The sequence below is a fragment of the Eucalyptus grandis genome, chromosome 5 (assembly GCF_016545825.1).
Source record: "Eucalyptus grandis isolate ANBG69807.140 chromosome 5, ASM1654582v1, whole genome shotgun sequence".
Classification (NCBI taxonomy): domain Eukaryota; kingdom Viridiplantae; phylum Streptophyta; class Magnoliopsida; order Myrtales; family Myrtaceae; genus Eucalyptus; species Eucalyptus grandis.
In genome coordinates this window covers 28,455,254-28,469,392 of record NC_052616.1, presented here as the reverse complement: position 1 = coordinate 28,469,392, position 14,139 = coordinate 28,455,254, and the positions used below count along the sequence as shown (strand labels likewise).

Genomic DNA, 14,139 nt, shown 5'->3' with positions numbered 1-14,139 from the left:
TGACCCAAAATCGAGATGAGTTGTATTTCGTGACATGACAGTGAAATTAATTAATTAGATGAAGATTGCCCAAGAACTTTGCTGTCTCCAGCTCGTTTAATGATTGGCCGATCCAAGGCCTCAATCATTTTGCAGAAATTAAATTGAAATTGGGTCCAATCGAAAGGTGCACCGAAAGGACTTCCTAATTAAAGACATGGAATTGCGAGTAGGACAAAAGAGGAAGAAGGGAGGGGGATGGGATTGGAAAAGAAAAATAACTTGGGGTGAGAGAAAATTCTTCAACTTTAAGTCCCTTTGCCTGCCGGCCAATTTTCAGATTTTGTCGGTGGGATCTCTGCTCTAGTGAAGACATTATTAAAACTTCGTGATATTTACATCCTCCCCATCTTTACTTTCTTTTTGGAAAGCTAAATTGAGCACTCCTTTTGGACTTTTTCCTATTTCTAAATGCTACGTTGGAATGATAGAAAGTATGCATTTAACCCCTCGTTGCAAAAACATTTGTTTACTTAAATTTCGGATACCTGTATCTGACAATAGGACCAAAGCTTTTAATTAAAGATTAGGAGACATGTGAAATGATTCTGTCATGGTTTGACTTCTGACCGGATGAATATTTTGGTTTCACAAATTAGGTTGGCTCCTTGAATTCCGTAATCTAGGGCAAGTCGTACTCGTATAATGAAAGCCCTGAAGGAATCTTCTCAAGGTAAATCTTATAATTTAATATAGAAGTTAGACTATGAAAGTAAATATGAATAATTTCGGATCTATTTAGTGGGTATTAATACGACTCGCTTAAATTATTATAATATGCATGTTAGACTAAAAATGATTTTCCTAGGTTTTATGTTGGATTGAATTTTCCAAGATTTTCCATTTTTCTCATAAAAGTCTTGCAGAGAGATACTCCCTGCAGACAGGAGATGACAGCTTTGACACCTGCTCTTTTTAACTTTAATTGTTTTTTTCCCCCTCACAGCGTATAATAATATCCTTAAAATCGTTGTTGGGTCAACTCGATGTTGTGGACCTGTATAAGCTGTCTGGTTTGTCTCTAAGCTGTCAGTATTGGTTAATCTTTACTGGTTTGTTTCAAGTGATGTGATGCTTACAAGTTTGCCCATCCCAGCAAGAATATTCCCTTTGAAAAAAAAAATTATTAAAATGGCTCACTAAATTTGTTTAAGGAAAAGGAAAAGGTGGCCCCCTAAAATTGCGTGAAAGGTAAACGATGTTTTTTTTATCTTTAATAAGATAAAGAACTGCTCTTGTTTTCTCTTTTTTTGGCTACTTTTTCAATGGGAATGGAGTTTCACGCCAATGCAGTACAATACAATTACCGAGGCTGCATTTCAAAATTTCAATTGCCAATTTGAAAGGCAGATGATCCTTTGTCCAAAGAAGACTGGAATTGGCTATAAATATAGTACTAAGGGCAGCACTATGTACTTAACTAATTCCAGCAATATGCTGGTATCACACTTTACAAATTCCAAGAACTGAACGCTTCATCAATTTTTTTCCTACATATATATCAATTTTTCCTTAAGTAGCAGAAATTTCATCAATTTACATGAAATTCAATTGGCAGAATTTGGAATCTAGCTATACTTTTAAAAGAATAGACATGGGATTGCTTGCTAGAGACTTGAGTTTGATTGTTAGGACACAGATTGGGCAATAGGTGATTAGGTTCAACCTTTGAGAAATGGGGGTAGGCAACTAGGGACTCGACTCTGACCATCAAGTGGTCAATCCTGGTTAGGTCTAATTGTTGGCAGCTAAAGATTGGCAATTGAGAAGCTAGTTTGATTGGGGATGACCTAGGTCAAATCACCATAAACTCATTAATTCATTCCCTTGAGTGCTTGTAATTCATCACTAAATGGATAATGACGTAGTTTTAAAGATTGAATTGTCATATTTGCATAGATGATGCTCTAACCTCTGAGCTAAGTGGGCTAAAAAATAATAGAAATTGTTCATGTGCATGCACAAGAACTTTGTAAACTGCTGGGATCTTTTACATTGATATGAACTATTCATTGTTAACTATTCGTAATGAATATGGATTCATATCATTTGAATATTGAATATAGAAAAATAGAATTTCCAATAAATATTGGATATTATAGAAGATACGTAAACATAGTGATGTAGAGGTTTGGTCTGTTTCTCAATTATATGTTTGTTGCTACTTAACATCTTCAAAATAATTGGATATTTTAATGTTGATTAGATAATAAGAAACAAGGTTCTTTTTTTCATTTTTGAATTAATCAAATGACCATTTTTTTTTTCTTTTACTAATTGAATCTATACTTTTTATATTATCCCTACTATATTTTAACATAATTCAGCCTCAACTCCTAACATAAGGCCCTATTAATAGCAACATTTGAGGGGCTAGAGCCGAAGACTTTAGCAATAATCTTGGATCCCAAATCTCGACCCCATGAGAAGGAAGTCGAAGCAATCCCGTTAAGCCGAAAGAAAATGGAGGTAATGGAAGATGATTTCTTTTGTTGGATCGAACGCAAAATAAAATAATCACCTATTATCCTCATTTCTCAATAGTAAAAAATTAGAAATTGCAATCGGGTGAATTTGAGATGGCTAAACTAAACTAGTTTGAAATAAGGACTCCACGTATGGTAACATATCTCGACCCCGCTCCAAACCTGAGACTGATCTTAAATAATATCACGCACGTGGAGATCCAAAGACCACCTAAAGTTGACGAAATAAGTTAAACAACATAATGTGTTTGACAGTAAGGATACAGACATTTCAGATTTTATATTCCCACTAAATAAATCTCAAACTTGTTCCGACCCTCTAAGAATTAAGATATTGTAAGTAAAACCTAAAATTATCTTGCAACTTGGTTATAACTATAAAGGTTGCGTTTAATAGTTAAGATACATTTCAGGATAGGATCCTGGGTTTAATGCTTGCTCAAAAAGGATAAAATTGGATATAATAGGGATATAAAATAAAATTGTCCCATAAGAGATGTGAGATAAAGGTGATATGATTTCTAATATTTATAATAGGATAGTTATTTTTCTTGAATAAAAAATTTCTTAAATCAATAAAATTAAAATTATATTTCAATATAAATAATATTTGAATTCTAATATGAGAAATTCAAAATATTAAAAAAATTATTTTTTAATTTAATCTTATTTTTTAATTTTTATAGTTGAATTTAATTCTATCTTATAAAATAAATTCAATAGGTAATTATAAATTTATGTTTATTAGATATTAGGTATATTAGTTCAATTTACTACTTAATAATTTTTATTAGAGAATGATGATGGGGAAAAAGGAAATAAAAAAAGAGAGGAAACATTTAAAAATAAATAAATAAATAAATAAATAAAAATAGGCGAAAGTATTATAAGAGATTTTTACCATTTTCGTTTATGAACTTTTACTTTCATTTATACTTGATATGTTGCTTATACCATATAAGATATATGATTGTAAAAATATTTGACTTTATTACGTGATTCACTAAACGGTTGATACATTTCCTATTATATCAAATCCTATCATAATTAGAAATCCGTGTATATATTGATATGCTACTTATACCATATAATATATATGATATATTGTGAATATATTCGATTTTATTACAGCGATTCACTAAATAGTGAATACATTTCTTATTCTATCTAGTCCTATCATAATTAGAAATCCATATAAATATATACGACTTTATTATTGTGATCTACAAAATAGTATATATGATATAACAAAATTTTTAATCTTATTAAGATCCTGGTTAGAAATCTAGACGACCAAATATAGTTAAAGGGTGTAATGAATTAAGATTTGGATTCAACCTGACTTTCTATCGTCTTTCCATGGAAAATGCATTCAATTTTTAAATGTCATTGGTAATTTGTTTTTGTGAACGAGAGATCATAAATGCTTATTAAGTAACTAAACAAGAAAAAGGTGTACATTTTCCGATGTATGAATTTTTTCATCAAAATGGTAAAAAGGAGAAGGAAAAGACAAAGGTTATCAAGCGTGGTCCCATGGAAATGATTGTTCTTCACGCTTTGCTGCTTTGCTTGCTTTTGCTGTCCTCCAGACAACATCGGGAGAGGAGAGAGAGAGAGAGAATCCCAAGCCCAACGGCTCCTATGAACGTGAGGTGGATCCAGGTATGTGACCGTTGCCCTAGGGTTTCCCCCATTTCCCCTCTCTACTTATTTTTCACACCATTCTTGCTTAACTCTATACCTCTCTAAGACTATATAACTGCCAATCTCCAGACAGCAAGCCCAACACATACCCAACAGGGAACAGCAGAGAAGAGAGAGAGAGAGAGAGAGAGAGAGAGAGAGAGAGAGAGAGACTGTTCTTTCATTTCCTCTCTTTCCATTTGAGCCTTCCTTTTGATATTCCAGTTTCAAGAATTATTCATCCACCATGACTGTTGAGCCTGTAGCTACCCAGATGGCCAATGATGTTGCTGCAGCCCCTCCTCAGGAAGAGGCCAAGAAGGTGGCGGAAGAGACCAAGGAGGTCGTGATCGATCAAGGCGGCGAGGCGGAGGCGCCGGACGAGGCGGTCAAGGCCGTCGAGAAGAGCGCTTCGTACAGGGAGGAGAGCAATTTCCTCTCCGATCTCAAGGAGTTCGAGAGGAAGGCCCTGAACGAGCTCCGGTCCAAGCTCGAGGACGCCATCCTCGGGGACGCTCTCTTCGAGAAGCCCGAGGAGAAGAAGAAGGCCAAGAAGGAGGAGGAAGCGGCGCCCTGCGACGAGAGCGCCGCCGAGAAGGAAAAGCCCGAGGAGGCCGAGAAGGTGGAGGAGGGCGGCGGCGACGCCGAGGAGGCGAAGGAGGAGGAGGAGAAGAAGGAGGAGGAGAAGAAGGAAGAGGAGGAGGGACAATGCGTGGAAGTGGACAGGGAGATCGCTCTATGGGGAGTCCCGCTGCTTCCGAGCAAAGGTGCAGAGGAGACCAACGTGGTCCTGCTGAAGTTCTTGAGGGCCAGAGAGTTCAAGGTGAACGAGGCCTTCGAGATGCTCAAGAAGACCCTCCGGTGGAGGAAGGAGTCCGGCGTGGACTCGGCCCTCGGCGAGGCCGTCGACTCCGAATTGAGCGCGGCCGCGTACTGGGACGGCACCGACCGCGAGGGCCACCCCGTGTGCTACAACGTCTACGGCGTGTTCAGGGACGCGGGGCTGTACCGGAAGGCGCTCGGCACCGAGGAGAACCGCGAACGTTTCCTGAGGTGGAGGGTGCAGCTGATGGAGCAGGGCATCAAGAAGCTCGACCTGAAGCCCGGCGGCGTCTCGTCGCTGCTCCAGATCAACGATCTGAAGAACTCGCCGGGGCCGGCGAAGAAGGAGCTCCGGGTCACGACCCAGCGCGCCATCCACCTCTTCCAGGACAATTATCCAGAGCTGGTGGCGAGGAATGTAAGTTTTTCCCCATCTTCACCTGCTCATTAGGCCTTTTTCGATGTGGAATTCCTGCTGAGATGTGTAATGCGTTTCATGTCATGGCAGATTTTCATCAATGCTCCTTTCTGGTACTATGCACTCAATGCCCTCATCTCCCCGTTCCTTACCCAAAGAACCAAGAGCAAATTCCTCGTCGCTCGCCCCGGCAAGGTCACCAAAACCTTGCTCAAGTAAGTATTTACTGTCCACCCTTACCAATTTGAATGACATTTCGTTAGAGAATTAGTTTACCTGAGCGTGGGCCTCAGATGTTTTCTGAATTGTTTCAAAAAAGAAGCTACAAGATCCTGATCCTAGACCTCGAAATCGCATACAAGACTTCTAACCTCTGCTCTGTCTCCAGGTACATCCCAGCTGAGGAGATACCGGTTCAGTACGGCGGGTTCAAGAGGGAGAAGGATTTCGAGTTCTCGAGTGAGGATGGTTCTGTGTCTGAGCTCACCGTTAAGGCCGGATCGACCGAAACCATCGAGCTACCGATCGAAGGGGTAATCTTTTTGCTTTCTGTTCTAATGATCTTACATGGCAAATCAAATCCACCAAAAACAACTCCTCGTTTTATCAGAGTGGCCTGCTTATTGATGTATTTGATTGATATGCTGCAACAGACCGGAAACACATTGCTGTGGGACATCACGGTGCTGGGCTGGGAGGTGAACTACAAGGAAGAGTTCGTGCCGATTGACGAGGGGTCGTACACGATCATTGTCCAGAAGGGAAAGAAGATGGCGCCGAGCGAGGAGCCGATCCGCAACACCTTCAGGAACAACGAGCTCGGGAAGATTGTCCTCACGATCGAGAACGTCTCCGCCAAGCAGAAGCAGGTCCTGTACCGGTACAAGACCAAGAAGTGCTCCAGCTTTTGAGGATGGAAAGACTATAGGTGGAGATTGTCACATGTTTTGGCTTCAGTGAGAATTTGTTATGTACTTAATTCTTTTTGGTTTGGAATTTGAGGGGAGTGATTCTTACAGTGAGATTAGAGAACAAAAAGGGTGGTCCTCTAAGCTTTTTTGATTTTCTTTGCTCTTTTAGAGTTGCCAGATTCGAGTTTGCAAAATTATTGGCGGGTGTGTATAGCTATTGAAGTTTCCATTCTTTTTTGCTAGACAATAACTGTGATTTGCATTTTCTTGAAGATGAAGATCACTTATTTGGATAGAGTTTTTCCTGCTTGTAGTCCTATAAACTCCTAATTATTTTTCTTCGTCCTCGGTGAGAGGGCGGTGACGGATGGGTGTATAACCCTCGCCTAGAACATTGGTGACCGGAGCATCTCGTTACCAACTTTGCAATTGCCATCGTCTGTGTTTTGTGTCTCCATAGCCGAAACAAATGAACTACGATCGACTATGGCGATCATGCCAGTCATCTTGATCGCGGCGACAACGCGCCACCTCTGGTTTTCTGTCGAGGAGGTCGTTTTCACTGAAGCAAGCTTGTGCTCTGTTTCGTCAAGAGCTGAATGTCATCTTTGATCATGCACATGTTTTTGGTTGAGGAAACGATCTTTAACTTTAAGGACAACCAGGTATGGCGGTGACTTAGCGGTTTAGCTTTAAATGGACATTTAACATTTGCTGATGTTGCGGTGTCAAAAGAAGCTCTTTGTTCAAAATATGACCAGAGGTTCATTTAAGCTCAGTAAGGGAGGACTAAAGTAATTCGAATGTATGGCTATATTTGTTAGAAAAATATTGGAAAATATGAAAAATAACTATAATTGTTGGAAATCTATCGAAAAAGATGCACAAATAAGATAAATTGGCTGAAGTGTGCGAACACTATCTTTAAAGATAATTTTGCTTCTCAGAGTAAAGTTTTAGTGGCTATCCACCAAAGATATAACATATGTTCTTTTATATTCCGCACTAAATATTAGAAGGAACATGAGCAACATTATATATATAACCTAGCGAAATGAAAAGGAAAGATATGAGAATTCGATGTTTATTCAAAGATCGTGGTTTGAAGTTTAATTTATATTCAAACAAGAAAAAGAGCTGTTAAGAAACCGTTACAAAAACATTATTAAATAATGGAGGTTTTATGAAGAAATAAATCAAATGTTACATAGCCCCTATAAGTCATGACATTACCGTTTTATAATTATTATAAAATGTTACAAAACCGTTTTATAGTAATGACAGACAAAAACCCTTATAAATTGATGACAATTTAAACCGTTTTAAAACTATTGAAATATCCAACAATATTTACACGGTTTAGATCACTCATTCGATGATAAACCAAGTTGATGATGGACCAAGTTGCAGCTCCACTGATGGTGTATAGGAACAAAGAAGAAGAATCAGCTCAGGAAGCGAAGAAGGTTGACCTTTTCAGCATTTTATAGGATTATTCTGTCGAATAAACTATGCTACCGGCTTGAATCGAGAGAATTTACTTTGCAAGAATGAAATTACGTTTGGCGAGAGTGCTATGGAAAACTTTTAACGTAAATGATAAAGTCCAACAAAAATCTCTATAACAACCCGGGCCTCACTGTATAATATTGTCACTTTGACACCGAGTTACCGATCTTTAAAACGTGTTATGCAGGGGCAGAGGGCCATCCCTCACCTAAGCCATAATATTGTCCGCTTTGGAGGCACGCCCACCGGCCCGTCCTCCCTCATGGCTTTGTTTTTAGTGCAGCGGAAGCGTACGTGAAACACATTATACAGATTAAAAGGACCCAAGCCTTTATAAACTAGCCTAGGACTCCCCCCTAAGCAATGTGGGACGGGAGACATGCCCTTGGTCTCACTCGCGTACTGCCAAGGCAATTTCAGTCCATCCCTCTATACTGCCTTGGGTCTGGGTTGTCACAATCTCTATGAATAGTCGATCATATTTAAGAGGATGCGAAGATTATTCGCGCTAATATCCATTTAATTCAGTTGGGGAATCGATGGAACCGGTTCCTTGTTGAACCGGGTTATTTTCCGGTACAACCAATTTCGAATTATTCCCATGTCTTATGTTTCAAAGATAGGAGTTACTAAAGATGCTGAGGGGAGACCAATCTAGGTATCCAACCTGGCTTGTTAATGACCAAACCACTCCACCTCCTCAATCTTGATAGGTGATGTGGCCCCAAAAACTATTATTAGACGCGATCAGATCTTTTATAACATAGCAAAACCCTAAAAATCTGTTCATTCATTTCATCATACACTCCCCTCCTCTCTCCTCTCTCATCTCATGCTAGGTGAATTACATTATGTCCCTCAGATTTCGATATTTGTCTCTAAACTACGCCTTGACTTTTCAATTTTAGCAATGTTACCCATAAAGTCTTGAAATCGGTTGCAATGCCTATAACCATTTTTTCTGCTGGTGCTCCTTGCACGTGCTTATCAAGTGACTGATTTGCTCTTTTATGGAGAACACATCTGTGCAACCAAAAATGGTGAATACAATTTACTCCCCAAATTTTGGCACTTGTGCAAGTAGCTCCCTAATTTTTCATTGTTCCCCTTGGAATATTTAAATAAGTTTCAAAGCCACCTTTATGTTAATATTGACCAATTTTTACAAAATATTTATCATATTGTTGAAATTTTTGGGAAAAGTATCAAAAAAAAGTTTCGAACTTATTGTATATGTACAAAGTAAGTTTTAAAATTTTCAATTGTACTGGTTTTGTGGTAAACCTTTTCATTTTTGCAAGTAGAGTTTATCTAGCCAATTTAGACTGGAAGCTATTAATGTGGACGCCGAACATCTTACAAGGTATGACTAGCATTATTGTGGATTTTTTTTTAAATAATTATATATTTTTATGTTTTAATTTTTTTTTCTGCTAGTGGTCAATTGTTGGCCATTGGCTACAAGCCATGGCTAGTGAGGGTTGGTTTCACCTAGGTAGGAGTGAGAGCGTTAAATTTGGTGAGGAGGGCCCTTGCTTTTGCCGGTCATGGCTAGTGGTCGGTAAACAACGATTGGCCACAGGCAGAAAGAGAAGGGAAAGAGAGAGAGAGAGAGAGAAAAAAAAAAGGCAAAAAAAAAATTAAAAAGCCCGATTATGTAATGTAGGATGACGACATTCATGTCAGTAATTTTCGGCTTAAATTAAGTTGGATGGATTCAATTGGAAAATTGTGAACATGCTTAGTACTAAAATTGACACTATTGAAAGGTTAATAACTGAATTGATAATGCAATAAGTTTAGGACTTTATTTTTTTTTTTTGGGGTACTTTTTCCTCAATTTTTCTTTGGTCGATTGGGTCTATGAACTCCTAATTATTTCTTGGTCCTTTTAACTGTAATAGAGATACCGATTCCAATATAGATTATACCCACCCTAGTGCTAACTAGACAATTGGCCAGCGAAGCATAAAAATATCAGAACATTATAGAGAGAGAGAGAGAGAGAGAGAGAGAGAGAGAGAGAGAGAGAGAGTTGGGCCAATGCCAGCCACTGTGCAACCCACACCAAATCAGACGACGGTTTGACGACCCATGTCTGGTAGCACTGAAAAAGTCTTTGGGCAAAATACAAATGTGTTTTGCTAGTGTTTTGGGGAGCCCATTTGAAGTTTCTATAAGGACCTTTAGCTCAAGGCATCCCTTGGATCAACTTTGGCATTCTGGCTTTATAATCTCCGATTAGACATGGCGATCGCACGAGTCATCTTGAGAGGGACGACAAATGCCACCTCCTGCTTGCTGTCTAGATGTCATTTTCTAAGCAAGGTTCTCCACTTAAAATGCTCTCACTCTCTCTAGGTAAAAGATAGGATCAACTGAGTATAAGAAATAGTGAAGAGTTATAGAGATGGGTTAGGCCCAGTAAATTGTGAATCCACTTAGTACCCATATTATTTTGAATTTTACTATTCTAAACTCATTTATGATCCATTTATTGAATAAAACCAACAAGTTAGCCCACCAAAAATAGGTTGAGAGATGGGTTTATAACTCATCTTAATAGGTCTACTTTATACTTCTAGTACAATATTAACCAATTCGTCCAATCACCAATGGCGAGCAGATTCATAGTTAGCTATTACAATAACTTATTAAAATGAAAAAAAAAATTAGACAAACAAAAATGTTGTGAGGATAAAAAAGTTGAGAAGACTTTGATTGAACATTTTCGCTTTTATGAAAACAAGAACCAAACATACTTTATTTTTCGAATGAGGAAATAATCTCTCGATACAATGAGGAAAAAATGTTCAAAAAGTTTTAAACTTATTGTATTTTTACTAGTATTCTCTTGAAATCTTGGAAATAGTTGCAATGTCACGCTGGCATTGAGTACAATCAATTTACAATTGGAGCTCTGAATAAGTGCTTTTCACGTGATTACTTTGCTCTCATATGGAGGGCTAGTCCGCCCATCAATAAACCGCGAATTAAAAATTTTCCCCCAGGTTTTGACGAGTAAACCCCTAATCTTTCAATGGTTTTCCACTTTCTCCATATAATATTTTAATGAGTTTCAGAACCACATTGACGCTAATCTCGACCAATTTTTTTGATCTAATCTCTCCGACATCGACCTAGGCTACATAAGCGAGTTGTCCAGCCGTTGCTCGATACATGCGTGTGGTCCTAGTGTAGTCTCTACTAGCGGTGGGGCCACCACATGCTGGCCCATAGGGTGAGCATGGTCCGGGTTGGGCTAGTCTACCCCATAATCCTAGGACCAACCCGCACAATGTTGGTCATCAATTTTTGAGACCGAGGACCGACCCTATTGAGCTTGGGACTGAGGATCGGACCAACCCAATGGGTTCGGTCTGGTTTCAGGATCAACCCGGGACCAACTAATAATTTTTTATTTCATTTTTCATACTCCTTAAAAAAACGATTGAGGACCGGATTGACCCAATATGCTCGGTTCAGTTTCAAGGTCAACCTAGGACTAACCAATAATTTTTTATTTTATTTTTTGTACTCCTTGAAAGGGCAATCGAGGACCGTACCAACCCAATGGGTTTGATGATGAGCAAGGTCAGCTAAGAAAGGGAAGCAGTGAGGGTCAAGTGGGGTAAGCGTCAAACATAATGAGTATCGAATGTCGAGCGGGGAGCAACAAGCCAAGCGAGTATCGAGCAGCGAGTGGTACGAGTGACCCAAAGCGAGCGAGGTGAGTGTCAAGTGGTGAGCGGAGAAGTTATTTTTTTTTTCAATTTTAGCAAATTTAAGACTAAGATGACAAAAAAGATAGAAGAAAACGAATTTTAAAGGAGGATACCATAAGGTGCCTTTTTGGACGCCGTGAAGACTCGTCACAAAAATATTTTCCTCTTTCATAAATTATGATTATTGACACTGTAAAAAATATTAAAAACCTAAGTTATTAAAGAACAATATACAATTACTTGAACTCCTCACTAAAGAGCCGTTTAATGTTGTTGACGCCATTTATTTTAAGGTTTTCTCTATATAAAAAAATTATAATAGATATATAGTCAGGGTTGGTTCGGGTTGGAACGACCCGGAACTCTTAGGACTGAGGATCGACCTGCATAGTGCTGGTCCAGGAATTTAAGGATCAAGAACCGACCCAGTCTCCCTAAGAATCGGACCAAGACCGATAGGGTTGGGCTGGTCCAAGGTCGGTTCAGGGTTGACCCTGGACCAATGCTCACCCCTACTGGCCGCTCCTTTCATCTCTCTCTCTCTCTCTCTCTCTCTCTCTCTCTCTCTTTCACGTGTGTCTTTTTTATCTTTTTTAATTTAAATATTTTTTTCTAGTTTTTAGTAATAAAAATTTTAAGATCATTTCTACTGATTTAGAAATAGTTTGCTTACACAAGAATTCTTAGAAGTTACGTAATTAGAATGATTTGGTCACACTGCATCAGCATTTGATACTTAAATTAAATTTCTTATAAAGTGATGTTAGTATCAAAGTACCATATCTTTTTTTTAACTAGTGAAACTCACAGAGAAAACTTGGTTTGTTGCTAATAAATAGTGTATATGGTATTTTATCTTGTAATGTTAAGATTTTTCTCTGCATTTCTTCATTTGCTTAATGTCTTTCCCTATATTGCAAGCCGCAAGTGGTCATTTCTTGAAGATGATATGCAATTTTTGGTTGACTACATGATTACTTTTCAAGTCCAGAGAAGTTTGAGGGCCATAATTGAAACGAAATATAATATTTGGTTATTTGACTGATTATTTTTATTTTACGGGCTAGATTAGAGCATTATTAAAATTGAAGACCTTTAATGAAAATTGGCCAGAGTTAACACTAAGAGGATATTGCAATTGGTTTCAAGACTATAGTGGGGAATTGCAAATATTAAAAGGTGAGAGGGCAACTTACGACAAGGGCCAAAACGTGAGGGACAAATTGCAATTCAATTTAATTGTTGGACGGGCTGCCTTCAATGAAAGGAACTAATTAATCATGTAACAAGCACGTGGTTGGAGTTTCGTTCGAGAAATGACTAGAGTCAATGTCCGAAGGGGACACTTGCAATAGATTTCAAAACTTCATTCATTTTACTTAAGGATGGCTGCATTATCTTGGTGAGCAACCTGGAGACTGAATAGGCCTTATCCTCTTTGCTTGTCGAGGAAATTTAATCGAATGAAGGCGAAGAGCGACCAGGGGAGCCATAGTACTTCATTATTTAGACTATTTGAAGGTGAATAAAGGACGTTGCGAGTATAATTGTACGGTTATTTAATCTGGTACTGGTGCAAGGGCAGCCACACATTTCTCTATAGATGGAAAGAGCAACCGGCATTTTACTGAAAACGGAAACTAATTATGCTTTGCAGAGAGAGTAGATTGTGGACTTTCACTTCTTTTTTTTAAGTGTATGTAACAACAACAAAGGTTGTTTTACTTACACAGTACATTCAAATTAATCTTTCTTTCTGAAAGATAGTACCAATCTCTTTAATTTTCTCGAACAAAAATAAGAGGTATTTTATGTAGAATTTCAATTGTAACCTGCCAATATATTTATTTCATCTTGAAATAAAGATGGTTAAACCGATCATTTCTAACATGATTCGAATGAAGGAATTTGCCTAACAATAGTTTAATCATGACAGTTGTGTTCTCTCAAACGTAGAGATAAGTTATTCAATCGTAAATAGTAGTAATCGATGAAAATGATTGTGATATTAGGACATATCAAATATGCGTCCACTTTACATGTGTTATAAAGTCCATTAACTTATATAATGAGATTAAAAAAAAATTATCAGAGTAATTTCTAAAGTGGTTTGAGAATTTTGAACTTAGAAAGAAAAATAACTAATAAATTTGTTGTATAGTTTTTTTGTGGTCAACAGGTATAAAATCACAATAAATTAGTTTTATACACACCAAAAAAAGTCAAATATAGCTTTCGATCATGTTAATTTTACAATTTCTCATAATGTAGATTTAAATTTAATTGGAAGATTGATAGTAAAACAAAGTAATTGAGTTAATTTATGACACTGAATCGGAATAAATAAATCATCTCGTATTTCTAAGTATCTAAATTGTGATCGTTATTCTTTCGTTTCTTTTTCCTTATTGTCATTGTGGCCTGTGAAGATGAAGAACTAGATGGCAATACGAGGATGAGCAGAAGCAGAAGAAAATGGAGAACTCAATCAAGATTGAATGATTGATTCTGGAAGTAACTTGTATCTCATTATTTCAATTGTA

At 37.9% G+C, this 14,139-nt stretch overlaps 1 protein-coding gene across 1 annotated transcript; it reads left to right on the top strand.

Moving 5' to 3' along the window:
* The first annotated feature begins 4,282 nt into the window (after window positions 1-4,282).
* LOC104441580 (patellin-4) lies at window positions 4,283-6,659 on the top strand. Its single transcript, XM_010054729.3, has 4 exons — window positions 4,283-5,451; window positions 5,542-5,666; window positions 5,840-5,984; window positions 6,105-6,659. The coding sequence occupies exons 1-4, from the start codon at window positions 4,459-4,461 to the stop codon at window positions 6,360-6,362; spliced, it is 1,521 nt and encodes a 506-aa protein (XP_010053031.2). The 5' UTR covers window positions 4,283-4,458; the 3' UTR covers window positions 6,363-6,659.
* The last annotated feature ends 7,480 nt before the right edge of the window (window positions 6,660-14,139 follow it).

What these genes read in the sequence shown, in the direction of transcription:
- LOC104441580 (XM_010054729.3), top strand. Translation starts at nt 4,459, where the DNA reads ATGACTGTTGAGCCTGTAGCTACCCAGATGGCCAATGATGTTGCTGCA. An exon ending in CAGAGCTGGTGGCGAGGAAT is followed by an intron (nt 5,452 to 5,541) that starts GTAAGTTTTTCC and finishes ATGTCATGGCAG; the next exon opens with ATTTTCATCAATGCTCCTTT. An exon ending in GTCACCAAAACCTTGCTCAA is followed by an intron (nt 5,667 to 5,839) that starts GTAAGTATTTAC and finishes CTCTGTCTCCAG; the next exon opens with GTACATCCCAGCTGAGGAGA.